At 38.4% G+C, this 14971-nt stretch overlaps 1 protein-coding gene across 2 annotated transcripts; it reads right to left on the bottom strand.

Moving 5' to 3' along the window:
- Positions 1-3452: 3452 nt before the first annotated feature.
- slc35f1 (solute carrier family 35 member F1) lies at positions 3453-14916 on the bottom strand. 2 transcript variants are annotated; one of them, XM_086019156.1, is made up of 8 exons: positions 14555-14916; positions 12448-12623; positions 12073-12200; positions 10362-10521; positions 8327-8483; positions 6061-6113; positions 5831-5985; positions 3453-4395 (listed from the first exon to the last, which is right to left on the bottom strand). In XM_086019156.1, exons 1-8 carry the CDS (start codon positions 14647-14649, stop codon positions 4162-4164), a joined length of 1158 nt encoding a protein of 385 aa, XP_085875282.1. In that variant the 5' UTR covers positions 14650-14916; the 3' UTR covers positions 3453-4161. The 2 variants fall into 2 exon arrangements, with proteins under 2 accessions (XP_085875282.1, XP_085875283.1); XM_086019157.1 differs by having other exon boundaries at positions 12453-12623.
- Between the last annotated feature and the right edge of the window lie 55 nt (positions 14917-14971).

Raw genomic sequence — 14971 nt, 5'->3', positions numbered from 1 at the left:
TAGCCAAAAACCAATTAATTAATTGAGCTATTAGGTGAGAACCACATATAAATTTGGGAATCCGGATTAGCAAAGCGCCAGACATTTTTCAGATTAAACACACTGCAAAAATAAAAAAAAACACGATTATAAAAATGACTTTGGTATTTAGAAGGAAATCTATCAAGCCATTCATCCATATTATCAACCATATTATAATTGCCACCAAAAATAAGATTTTTAGTAGGATATCTCTGGTAAAGATCATTTCCCGGACTGAGTAATTTCAGAAATCATTTTTTTGTTCTGGTTAAGGCTGATGTACCCATAAATGTTTCCAAGAATTAGAAAATCTTTGTTTGCTTCTAAGACACAAATTACCAGTGACACTAATGGGTCCCTATTTGTGGATAGAATTTTACCAGGGAAGTTGTTCAAAAGTAAAGCCACACCTGCCGACTTATTTGTACCATGACTAAACACAATTTTGTCTCCACAGTCCCCATTCAACCAGAATTTTTCATCCATGTCATACGAATGTGTTTCTTGCAGGAGAACACATTGTGCTTTTTCATTTTTGCAAAAAAAAAACGTTGATTTTCTTTTAATAGAATTTCTGAGACCCCTAGCATTAAGAGAAATAAATGAAAACTTAGAACTAAAAAAAGGTCATAGAAAGGAGATAGAACCATAACTAGAGATCTAAAGATTGAAACTACGCAGTGTAGTATATTGCTCCTACATAAAACTATTAATTACAATAACATTTGTGAACAGTTCTTGTTAAATATTAATTCAACATGTAAACGTATACGTTAGTCAACTTTAACAAATCAAGTACACAATTAGGAACCCAATCTAACGTATAACCTTCAAATTTAAACAGGAAAATTTACCAAAGTCTCACTAAACTGTAATATATGCTATAAAACCTTTGGAACAAAATTGAAAAATCCAAGATAAAAATATAAACACAAAACTGAGCATTGAAAAGATGAGAATTTAACCGCATTTTCTAGACTCCAAAGGAAGGTTCAAATACCTGAGAAAAAAAGGCACATAACATGTTGCATATTGTCGACAATCTAATTTAGCACAACCCTGTTGCCGTTAATGTACCCCACGTGACCTCTGAAGTACACATTCTTCCCTGCAGCCCTGGCTTGCTCCATCATCGACCACGCAGCAGCACGAGCCTCCCGGTCAGCTTTGCAAAAATCTTACTTGAGGCGGATTCCCAAGTCTTTGCAGACTTTACAATTCTTGGACAGCTTCCAGAAGACATCCCTGGTCAGCATTTCAATGCTACTTGACCCTGTGTAAAACGCTTGTACTTAATGATTAAATCGTGAATTTGCTGTGAATAATCACATTTTTTAGTTTACTCATCCAGGAAGTTGGAAGAGTTCCAAGATGAAAACCACTGCTCACCCAAAAAAACATGACATATATTTGTAAAACACATCTGAATGATTCCCGAGACTTTTGGGAGACTATTCCATGGACAAACAAAACAAAACAAAACAAAACAAAACAAAACAAAACAAAACAAAACAAAACAAAACAAAACAAAACAAAACAAAACAAAACAAAACAAAACAAAACAAAACAAAACAAAACAAAACAAAACAAAACAAAGCAAAGCAAAGCAAAGCAAAGCAAAACAAAACAAAGCAAAACAAAACAAAACAAAACAAAACAAAACAAAACAAAACAAAACAAAACAAAACAAAACAAAACAAAAAACAAAACAAAACAAAACAAAACAAAACACAAAGCACAAACCCCAAACCACAAACCACAAAACACAAAACACCTTTTTGGAAGGTATTTCAGCATTTCAGAAAAAAAACAACAGTCAAACATGGTAGTGGTAGTGTTATGGTCTGGAGGCTGCTTTGCTAATTCAGGACCTGGATAACTTGCTTTGATTGAACCATGAAATCGTCTCTATACCAGAAAATCCTGAGATTGAAAGCCTCATTCCGGTTGTTGCTTCTGTGGGTGGTCCAACTAGTTACTATATTAGGTTTAGGGGTACCAGGTAGATTTGAATAATCCTTTTTCCCTTAATAAATAAAATCACCATTTAAAATTTGCATTCTATATTTACTTGGGTTATCTTTGTTTTTTAGTATTGATTAAAGATAATAATAATGTGTATTTTTAACACTGATGTGAAGTTAAAACAAGGAAACACATAAACTAGCCAGATGTAAATTCAATAAATAAACATGTAGATTAGGTCACTGTGGACACAACCAAACGAGTTTAATCCCTACAAATGATCCTAGACAGTTCATCTACCCATGCTACTCAACAATACAATAATATAAAACTATTTAGTATGTACTGAACAACAAGTCACACATTCAAACTTCACTTTAGAGTAAAGCATTTCTGTTGGTCCTTTGTTCCAGATACAAAACTCCAACCAGAATTAGATAAACTAATGTTGAAGGAGTAACGCTTTTTCATCAGATGCAGCTAACTAAAATGTACTAGAAGGATGTAAGAACCCTTGTTTGAATTTTTTTTTAAATCAGCTGCAGAGTTCTTGAAACTCCACATTGTTGATCCGACCTCTTTGCTCGCTATTCAAATGTGCATTAAAACAATTTCTGTGTCAGTGATACTACAATACATTTTGTATTATTCTCGCAATCTTGGGTTCAAAAAAACAAACAAACTATAAATCTGACTGAGGGCCATGCCAAAGAACTGGTCATAAAATAATGTAAAGAATTAATTATCATATTTTGGTGCAGGTGCATAGTTTTGCACCGTTCTATAATTTCAATATAATTCTGTTCTGATGGTCAACTACAATCTTTTCACCTTTTCGGAGTGCCTCTCTTGTTGAAGAAGCACTCAGCAGAAAGTGGCATGCACATATGGCTGAACCACCTGGCCTCCAATAATGAAGATGCCAAGGGGCTCTTTGAAATCTTCTAATTATTTCCCTTAGAGCCTTCCTTAGAGTTTATGGGGGGGGGGGGGGGGGGGGGGGGGGGTTCAGTAACAGCATAAGGGAGACCTGCTATCTTATATACTCACAAGGCTACTTCATGTGATTCTCAAAATGTGACACGAGAACCACTGGTGATATGCAGGCTCTTTCTATTGGTACATGAAGGAATCACGCAATTAAATGCAAACTGCATGTAAAAAATTTTTGGGGAATCAATAACAATATGTCTATTAATCACTGTTCAATTTTATTTAATTTCTGAGTGGCGTGCATTTCCATTTAATTTTAAAGAACAGTTTCTGTTTTATTTTAAATAAAGTTGTAACTTTGATATGCAAACTTTAAATATTAACTGTAGCAAAATGTGTATTTTTTTAGCTGCAAATGACAGCATCTCCCTCTTAATATTCTATTTCTCAATGTGATTTTTTTCCATGTGTGTGTTTTTTTTTTTTTGCTCTGTCAGAAGGAAAAACACAACAACTCATTACTTCTGTTTTATTTAAGGGTTTTTGTTTAATAGTAATTTTACTATACTTTACAAATTATATTCTCAGAAAGCAGACCAGTGTCCCTGCAATGTTCATACACGGGCATTTCTGTGTACCAAAACTTCAATTTTAAATAAATAAAATCAATTTACCGTACGGTACCAAATCTTATTTCCATTTGTGGTGGTAAGTAGTTAAGGGGTTCAGGTCATTGATCACTACCACATAGTTCTGTTTGAGCAGATGGCTTTACTGTAAAATGTAAAAAAAAAAAAACCCAACAACAACAACAAAAAACGCCAAGCACCCATACACAAATGGTAACACAGTTTATGCACAGTTATCAAGCAAAAACAGTATGGTATTCAAAGAGTTAAAAAGAAAGAGAATATAACATTACTGTACCAACTATGTACATCGTTCATAATTTACATTCACCACTGTAGAGGCTAGTCTTGAGTTAATAACATTCAGTCTCTTTCCGGTACACGTTCATGTGGGTACAAGGATTCGTCATGGGGATCTGAAGCTTATTCCTCTTGCTCTCATCCAATATAGCCCATCAAATCAACACCTGGCCCAGACAGTAAGAGATCACCCAGCTTTACCTGCTCAACAGACTGGAGACAGCTCTTTGTACACAACTGAGGGCCAAAGCATACCTTTGCATCCCTCATTTCCACCACTAGTCTCCAACAGTCAACAATCTAATATTCCAACCTAAATTACACGTGAAGTAGGTTCCTCCCCTGACTCACGGCCCAAACTGGTATATGCTACCGATGGCTCCAAGACTCGCTGACTGGGCTGGAGATGGTCAGTGGGACGATGGTTGATTGTGTTCCTGAATTGCTTGTAGACTCGGGGGTCCTGAACCACATAGGTGGATCCAGAGGAATAAACCACCAGGCCCAAGAGAATGATAAAGAACGACAGCAAATAGAGGCAAGAAAACTGCAACACACAAGCAAAACACATTTTAAAGAAATGACTTTTTACCTTGAAACACTTGACTGAAATGTTGGAATAAAAAACCTTGAACATTCATTCAGTATGTGTTTTGAGTTACCTCTATTGAAATTAGCTCTATGCGTTAACCACACAAAACTGAATATTTTTGCCAGAACATCAAGATTAAAGAATTTGATATATATCACTTTTTAAAACAACAAAAAAACTTGCAAAAATAATTCATTCCTGGGTCGAACTGTCACCATCACAACGTCTTTAAACTAAGTTTGTATATGTGAGTATTGTTAATACCGTAACATTTTATCCTTATTAACTGCTATACACATTTAAAAACTAGTGCTTTGAAGCGATTAAAATGTCTTAACGAATTAATCGCAAAATTTTCCATGATTGATCGCAATTAATCGTATTTTTCAACTACAATTTTTATGACACTTGGAACGATATTTCCTTGAGCAAAATCATGGAATTAAGGTAATGTGGAACAAAGTAAAAGTATATTTGTATTCAAAGACTGTTCTAATAGCTTTTTTTTTTATCCTTGAATACGATTCTTTTCTTGTAAAATCCAACTGTTGAACGATACACCAAAGACGTACGACTAATATGGTATTTGAATTTGGCTCTGCAAAGTGTGCAAATTATTTTGGATTTCTCCAATGAGCCGTTTTTAAAGTAAAACTACGTAAGTCCGTCTTTGTGACAGTAACTCTCCTCTAAGTTTGGCTGCAAAGTGAGCAGACGTCAGCTGCCACAGGAAGTAAACTGAGTTAACTAAGTAAAATTTTTCAATGCATTATAAAATTTAAATTAATCTCCATAGTTAACCCTTTAACTTTGACAGCCCTATTGAACGCCCATTTAAAAAAAAAAGCATGTCTATCATGATTAAATTCAAATCCAACACCAAACAACTAAATTGTCACTGATAACCAATAAGATGAAACGTCATTATCACTTCATTTTGAGCCCTAACATGCTACCTTCACAAATAATATTTCCATTGTTAGGTGAAGACTCACAGTTCCATTGATGAAAGTCTTTAAAAACGGTTTGCACACAAAAAAAATTAAATAAAAAGAAAAATCTGGACAAGTTAGATGACTGACAATGAAACCGATCCAACACACGTAATAACTATTTAAGAGGGTTAAGGTAAACAGAAAACATTTCTGGGTACCTTTCAAACAAATAATACATAAATGAAAGTGCTCCATTTTACAGTGACAAAACCTGTATGCCTGAAGACAAAAAATGTACTTCTGACTGTATCTTGACATAATCCATAAAGCTGTATAAACATGCGTACAATCAATTTAAAAAAAAAAGAGAAAAAAGTTTACAAATGTTTACATGCCAGTCTTATTATACCTAATGCCATAAGAATATGGGTGCATGTAGACGTTTCCACTGTTACCTTGTAATGAAAGAGGAAGAGGCCACACAAGAGACTGTACAGGTCAGCTGTGAGCAGAGAGAGATTGATCGAGGTGGCACTGGTCCTCTTCATTACCAGCGGCATGAAGCTGTACAGACTGAACATGAAGGCACTGAAGCACACATAGAGGAGACCTGTGACACAAACAGAGATTTGTTGCACATGCAGCATTTTGAAATTCCCAACCGAGGCAAATGGACAAAACCTGCCTATCTGCCAGTCCCAGGGAACCTTCAGCAGCTCCTTGTGTTCCATTATGGCCCTGCAAGCAAACACACAGACGGCTGGCACCAGAGGGCTGATGTATGCTTTTGTAAATAAAATATGAAAATGTGGAAGCCGTTTTCTGTCCCAATATCCTTTCTAGTTTCCTCTCACAAGGGTAATGTACTAAACAAATCAACAAATGTAACTATGTACAAAAATGGCTTGCATTTCTTTTTTTCTCAACATGCGCATGTCTATCTGTTGCGTCACAGAATTCGTGAAGCACAATTTCTGTGTCATTCCAGCAGACACAAAGCCTATAAAGACACAGGCATGCCAATTCTGCTCACTTCCTCTTAGAGTGGGCATACCCCACCCTACAATAAGTTTTGAAAAGCGGAAGTCACCCCCAAAATTTTCTTATGAAAATTGTCAGAGTTAAGTAATAAAATCCACCTGTTTTTGTCCATGTCAGGGGGCGGCCATTTTGCTACTTGTTGTCGACTGAAAATGACATCATAGTTGCTCAGGGCTCAGGAAACGACCAATCATGGCTCAGCTTCAGAAAACAGGCGAGCTGTCAGTGGTCGTGAGCCCTGAGCAACCGTGATATCATTTTGAGTCGACAACGAAAAGATTTACAAAATGGCCGCCCCATGAGATAGCTAAAAACAGGTGGATTTTGCGGGTTAACTCATATTCCACAAACACATTATTAATATATAATAATATATACATATAATAATAATATTACGTTTAGACTAATGGAGGGCTATAAAGAAAATTTTGGGGTTGAATCCCACTTTAAGAAAATTGTGTCTTCCGGGTAAAATAGTAAGCAGATTATATGTTCATCGAATTCAAGCACAAACCTTATTTGCTGTTTGTTTACAGACGTGGTCAGCCACGAACGATTTCAACACCGCCATGACAACACAAATCTCAAAAATATACAAACGGCAATTTTTTTCCACAAGAGCCGTTGACCGTTCATTTGAAATGCATGAAGAGTATTACATTTGTTTCCGCCCCAAAAATGAATAATGTATATTCAACGCTTCATAGTGTTACAAACACATACGGTGTCTTAATTGGACAAGCAGCTGTTGTGATGGATGGTTGGTGCACCCGTGATACAGAGGAGACCAACTTTACTGCCCTGTACTGCAGTGCTATGCAGGTGAGTGAGTCAGACTATTATACTGGGACATTTTAAATGACCAGCAGGACAAACATACGGTAGTGGCCTATAGTATTAAAATTTTGGAGTGCGTTGATTTTTGTGTAAACGTGCGTAAAATTAGTTCTTGAACTTAATGTTGCTTAGCTGTTTCCCACGTCTTTGCATAGGGAGGAAAAAATCTACAACACAGTATGTGGTTATTTATTTATTTTTTTCTTACTTCAGAGTCTTTGTAGTTAAGTAGTGAATCTTTTAGCATTTGAGCCTTAAAATATATTAAGATACTCTTCTGGATCCATCCGTCTATTATCGATACCGCTCATCCTCACAAGGGCGTGCTGGAGCCTATCCCAGCTGTGCTCTTCTGGATATTGGTTCCAAAAAAAAAAAGAACTGACATATGTACATATTATGTCCTTAAAGGGGAAGTCAACGAAACATATCTTATTTTTTTTCAAGAATATGTTTTGTGCAGGCCTACTAGTTGGAACGAGGCAATAGGATTAATATAAAATATGAGCAAAATCCACCCGTTTTTAGCCATCTCAGGAGGTGGCCATTTTGTCAATTCTGTCGACTGAAAATGACATCACAGTTGCTCAGGGCTCAAGTAACAACCAATCACGGCTCACCTGTTTTCTGAAGCTGAGCCGTGATTGGTCGCTACCTGAACCCTCAGCAGTTGTGACGTCATTTTCAGTCGACGGAAGGGACAAAATGGCTGCCCCTTGAGATGGCTAAAAATTGGTGGATTTTGTTGCTACTCATATTCCACAAACACTATATTAATCAGAATGTGTTTCAATTAATAGGCCTACTTAGAACCTATTCTTAAAAAAAAAATGTTTGGATTGACTTCCGCTGTAATGGCATTTTTGTCATTTGGTTAGGAAGTATTAGGTTAGTGGTTAGTGAGGTAAGGGAATTCTATATGTAGTAAGTATTTTTGTTCACCTCACATGCGAATTTTTGTGTAAAACCTTAGATTTAGATCACTTAGATCACTTATGTCAATTATCAAACATTACAGTGTGTATGAACTGTACAATACAGTTAGGTTTCAGAAGATTTACTTATTCACTCACAGTTGGATGCCACTAAAAAATGATCCAAAGAGGCCCATCATGCCAAGGAACTCCACGCGGCTCAGGTTCTTCACTATATACTCCTCACAGATGTTGGAGATCCCGTACAAAGTTGCTCCTCCCAGAACTAACATATCACCAAACAGCTTTTGTTCACCTAGATAAAGGAGTATGAGGGGAAAAAAAGGAGTTATGTGTAAATTAACTATTTTATTTTTGCTATTACCATTGATACTTTTTGTTTACTTTTATATCCCTTTGATAAAATATATTTGAAAACAGTGGATCCTCAGAAATCAAACACAATATTGTTTTCCAGGAGCCCCATCTTTAATTTTGAGTTAATTTAATTCAGCCATATCAAAGTTCAAAGATCTTTATTTGTCCCTCAGTGGAGAAATGCATGAATTGCAACAACTATATTCTGCTGTAATCCATCCATCCATTATCTATACCGCTTATCCTCACAGGGGTCGCAGGTGTGCTGGAGCCTATCCCAGCTGTCTTCGGGCAGTAGGTGGGGCACACCCTGAATTGGTTGCCAGCTAATCGCAGGGTCCACAGAGACAAACAAACATCCACTCTCAAAATCACACATAGGGGCAATTTAGAGTGTCCAATTACCCTACCAAGCACGTTTTTGGAATGTAGGAGGAAACCGGAGTACCCGGAGAAAACCCACGCAGGCACGTGGAGAACATGCAAACTCCACACAGGGAGGCCGGAGCCGGGTTCGAACCCACGACCTCTGAACTGTGAGGCGGACGCGCTAACCAGTTTACCACCGTGCCGCCCTATTCTCCTATAATGCATGCATAAAAGAATTGTCACAATGAAGTAAAAAAAAAATCAAAAGGACAGAAGGTTCCTCCTTAGCCATCAAACAATATAGTGGAAGTGTTTTTATCCATCCATCCATCCATTATCTATACCGCTTCTCCTCACAAGGGTCGCGGGCGTGCTGGAGCCTATCCCAGCTGTCTTTGGGCAGTAGGCGGGGGACACCCTGAATTGGTCGCCAGCCAATCGCAGGGCACAGAGAGACAAACAAACATCCACACTCACACACACACCTAGGGGCAATTTAGAGTCTCCAATCAACTTACCATGCATGTTTTTGGAATGTGGGAGGAAACTGGAGCACCCGGAGAAAACCCACGCAGGCACGGGGAGAACATGCAAACTCCACACAGGGAGGCCGGAGCCGGGATTGAACCCACGACCTCTGAACTGTGAGGCGGACGTGCTAACCAGTCGACCACCGTGTTTTTATCCTGTTTTAGCAAATGAGGAAGTTGGTTGTGGTAAACTGCTGTTACAAAAAAATGTGTCAACTGTAAATATTGAGTGACTAGTAACTCTGGGAAACCACTAGGCACAGTAGCTGGTGAGTGGCAAAATAGATCATATCAAGCCCGAGCACAATTAAAGCGGAAATCAACCCAAACATATTTTTTTCAAGAATATGTTCTATGCAGGCCCACTAGTTGAAACAAGGCATTCTGATTAATATTGTGTTCGTGGAATATGAGTTAAGCAGCAAAATCCACCCCTTTTTAGCCATCTCGGGGTGTAGCCATTTTGTCACAACTGAAAATGACATCAAAGATGCTCAGGGTTCAGATAACGACCAATCATGGCTCAGCTTCAGAAAACAGGTCAGCTGTGATTGAGCGTTACTTGAGCCCTGAGCAACTGTGATGTCATTTTCAGTCGACAGAAGTGACAAAATGGCCGCCCCAAGAGATGGCTGAACGGGTTAATTAACTGTTATTCCACAAACGGAATATTTATCAGAACGCCTCGGTTCAACTAGTGGGTCTGCATAAAACATATTCTTGAAAAAAATATGTTTGGATTGACTTCCCCGTTAAAGTTAACAATATTTTTAGAAAATTACATTACCAAATAACAGTATGCTATGAACCAACAGTTCCACAATAACACGATATTGTCAGCACCTCCATGAAAAAAAAAAAAAGACAAAGTGAAACAAAAGACAGTAAGTTCATCGAGTGTTTGTGATTGTACTCACCGAGGCCCTGCTGCCGGCCAAGTAGGATGTCAGCCCCCACCATGCAACCAATACCCAAAACACACAATAATGTGCCTACAATGTGGACGGACTTGTATCTCACCAATAGAAAGAACCAGGACAGCAGTAGGACCACTGGGATAACAAAGCAGTCTAACAACTGAGAGGAGGAGGGAGACAAAAGAGAACAAAAAATAATAGTAAAAGCACTGATGATATAAGAAGCATTGTCAGTGGCATGGTTTCTTGCCAGACAATCCAGTAAAATGACATCCATTAAAATGAAGGAACACATCAAATGTGTCTGCACAATCCATGTGTGGTATTGCTCATATTAGTGGCATGAAAAAGTATTATCTGCCCACTCTTCAATTCTTTTTTTTTTGTTTTTTTTTTGCAGTGTACCCACTTTTATGTTTAAGATCACCAATCTAATGTACATGTCAAACAAAGATAACCTAAGTAATTGTAGTTTTTAAATGGTGATTTCATTTAAAAAAGGAAAAACAACTAATCAAAGCTACCCGGGCTTGTATTCAAAGTACTAATCCCTGTGTTAAATCATGAATTAAATGTGAATAATCAAATTTTGGGGAAAATTGATTACTGATTTCAATTTCACTGACCACACCCTAGCATTATACAACCAGACCTGTCAATCAAGAAATGACATAAAAGTGAAGTCAACAAAAATTGTCTTTACAATATTATGTTCTATGCATCCCCTCTAGTCTAAACTTCATATTCTGAATAATATTATGTTTGTCGAATATGAGTTAAGCAGCAAAATCCAACCATTTTAGTCATCTAATGGGGGGTCGGGGAGGGGGGGTCATTTTGTCACTTGCTGTCGACTGAAAATGACATGGCTCAGCTTCAGAAAACAGGTGAGGCATGATTGGTTGTTATCTGAGCCCTGAGGAACTGTGATGTCATTTTCAGTCGACACAAAGTGGCAAAATGGCCGCCTCCTGAGATGGCTAGATTTTGCCGCTTAACTCATATTCCACAAATACAATATTAATCAGAAAACGTGTTTAGACTAGTGGGGCTGCATATAACATTTTCTTAAAAATATTTTTTGGGGTTGACTTCCACTGTAAGTGTAAAAATTTGCAATGAATTCTCTAGTTTAGAACCCATAAATCAGTCTCATGAGAATTTTGTAGGAGATTAAGGTAGACACCCTCAAAGTTCAATGCCCCAACCATAATTTCTTAAATATTACGTAATGATGAAGCAACCACAAAGCACAAGCAGAAGTAGTTTTACTGTGTTTTAGTGTTATTATACAGTGTCTAACTTCTCGTTATACTTGTATGGAAGCAAAGTTAAACTGTTACCTAAAATGAACATTGTAGACTCTAGTTTTGTTCAAAGTGTGGCCTCAGCAGAGGTATGTGTGGCATTAGGTCTGGATGACGGTTCAGTTATAAACTTCAGTAGGACCACATAATCAGAATGCTTTGTTTCAACTAGTGGGCCTGCAATGTGCATAGAACATATTCTTGAAAAAATATGTTTGGGTTGACTTCCACTTTAAAGAAATACAGTACCTTTTATCACACATATCACCTTAACACCAAAAGGATGCTTTGCCAGAGACAATGAGAACATTATTGAATTTCTCTCCTTGGAAAGCTGCGTCAGTAAGGTCAGTAAATGCCACATCAATATGATTCTTACATTCAACCAATACAAATACAAATACCTGTACACTGGACAGTGTGGTGTATTGGTAAGCTTTTAGTATCAGGTAGTTGGCCTCGATGTCTATTAAACCTAAAATCATGTACTTCCACCAACGCTGCTTCAAAATAGCCAACAGGTTTCCTTCACCTGGTGAGACAGACACGCGCACACAAACACATGGGAATATTGAAGCATAATAAATAGCCTTCATTGAACAGGCATTCAATTTTAAATGCAAGAATACAACTTTTGGAGGGGGGTTCTCACTTTTCCAGCAGTTTTGAGACTCACGTAATCATTTTATTTGATAAAAATAATGAGTAAACAATATTTCTGCAGTGCTGCTGCATCACAACTTTCACAAATAAATGATGGCCTATGTCACTGTGTGTACCTTGCCTGACTGCCAGCGTGGTGGTGTAGACCAGAAATAGCAGGATGTAGTTGAGAAAGCTCTGGAACACTGGTGTGTTAGCATGGAAGTCATCAGCCAGGTACTTGCTAGTCAGGCCGATGGCACAGATCAACAAGGACAGAACCTGTCCTAAGGCCAATGTCACCAGCAGGTCCCTGTAGGTGACAGAAAACATACCGGTATACAGGTAGACTCACACCCTTGGTTTATGGTTGCATAATTGCTGTTTTTGGTTCAAATAATTTGAACCCTAAAAAAAATACATGTGATTTGTATTGTTTGCCAGTATGACGTCTTTTTACAAATAGGGTTATATACAGTAATAGACACTTCATTTCATGCATTGTGTCAATGTTAAAGAGCAGTCCCACATGTTAGTCTCCCCAAAAATTCTGCCGGCATTCCAAAGATTCCCAGCTTTTATAGAATTTCACAGAATTCCCCATTTTCCACCCAGACCTAAAAACATTCAAGTGTATGAGGCCTCAACAACAACAACAAATCTCCATCATCCCCATTACAAATTCAGAAGGTTTAGTTCAACCAAGACATATTGGGAACTATTTTCACCAATCCTAGAATTCCAACAGTTCCCCAAGTCCACATTTTCAAACAAAATTCAAATATTAAGGCACACTGTACATCAGGGGTGTCACACTCATTTCACATTCATTTCACTTCACATTATATATATATATATATTGTTTGCCAGTATATATATATATATATATATATATATATATATATATATATATATATATATATATATATATATATTAGGGATGTCACAATATCCAAATGTCACAATACGATAATATCACGACAAGAACATCACGATACGATATTGTGGGAAGGTTGGGGATATAGTAAAAGCTCACGATATTGTAAAAAAAAAGCACAATATTGTAAAAAAGAAAGAATAGATACAAAAAAAAAATCGCAATATTTTTTATTTTTTTTTACATAATAACAGCATTCACAAAGAAATAGATGACCTACAATGACAGAACACCTAATATTTAGGTACTTACTTGCTAATGCACACATTGTGAATCGGGTCACTTAGTGAAGGAACTCAAATGTGTTATGTTCCCCTTTTTCTGGCGATTAGCGTGGGTCTTAAACATCGATCCATCCATTATAGGTGGCAAATTGCATCAAATGGAACTGCACTAATAAACTAACCACCAGAGGGTGCTGGAACTGCACAAGGGCAAAACAACGGACTTTAAAACAGATTTACTTACACCACGACGACAACGATATATTGTGGCAATTTTAATATCGGGATACCGCCCTTATTGATATTGTGACATCCCTAATATAAGAGCGAGAGAGAGAGAGAGAGAGAGAGAGAGAGAGAGAGAGAAAGAGAGAAAGAAGGAGAGAGAGAGAGAAACATAATCTTGGCGCTAAAAGAGATTGCTGCCTTGCATGCGTATCACGGGTCAATTATTTTGAAAAGACTTCTTTGCCTTCTTTTCTCTCCTTTGCGTTGATGTTATAAATCATGTCAGGAAGACTTGCTTTTTGTCTCCACTGAACTTGACACACGCGCGAGCGCACACGCAGACTGCCACGGGCCTGATATGCTGATCTCAAACTCAGCTTGCCTGCCCAACAGCCCGAGGACAGACAAGAGCAGCCAGGGATAAAAGAGCAGATGGTAAGAAAGTGGAGAGGAGTTGTGTTGGGTGTAGCTGCGTACGCGTGGGCTCACCCAGGAGGTTAAGATCGTGCAAGTGTTCAGAAACAACTTTGCATGTCATTAAATGAAGCAGTAAATACAAGTGGCCGTTTTTTTTTCACAAGCAAAAGGTGCAGGTTGACCAAACAAGGCGAGACTGCATGTGCAAACGTGCGCGTGAAACACACGTGAATCGCACGCGCGTGACGTGACGTGTACCATCTCTGTCTGCGTCTCTGTTACCATCTGTTGCACAAGCTGAACCTATGCAGTAAAAAGACGTGACAGGTGATGTTACAGGTTGAAACAAAAGCAGCGTCCGCAGTGATGAGCGGCTGCTGTCGCTCCCCGCTTGGCGTGGAGTGGATGTGAGAGGACGCTAGTGCTGTCCTGTCTTACCTGCTCAAGACCTTCCTGATCCGCTGGTACACGTTCGGTGCCGGGGTCCCCGTGCCCCTGGGAAGGCTCTCCACAGTGGACACGACGGAAATCATTATTGCTCGAGCGAGAGGAGCGATCAGCACATTGCGCTTTGTGGAGAGAAGAGGAGAGCGGGAGAAGACGGGCAGTGGCCTCGAGGAGGAAGGAGGAGGAAGAGGAGAATCCTGTGCTCTGTGTTGCACGTTGAAGAGCGCAAATGATGTCCAGGTGGACCACACCGCCTTCTAGGATTTCAAGTGCCGGTTTTGAAGATGCAAAACGAGAGCCTGGACCGTGTGGACGAGAGAAGATTTTTACCACTAGGGGCGCGCTTGTGGAAGATAACTGTAACCGCCCTTGTTAATACAATGTACTACACGCACTCATTGCACGGAA

The sequence above is a fragment of the Filicampus tigris genome, chromosome 20 (assembly GCF_054856515.1).
Source record: "Filicampus tigris isolate MCC_2025a chromosome 20, RoL_Ftig_1.0, whole genome shotgun sequence".
Lineage (NCBI taxonomy): Eukaryota > Metazoa > Chordata > Actinopteri > Syngnathiformes > Syngnathidae > Filicampus > Filicampus tigris.
The sequence above is the reverse complement of the archived record's forward strand: the minus strand, read 5'-3'. Positions and strand labels throughout refer to the sequence as shown.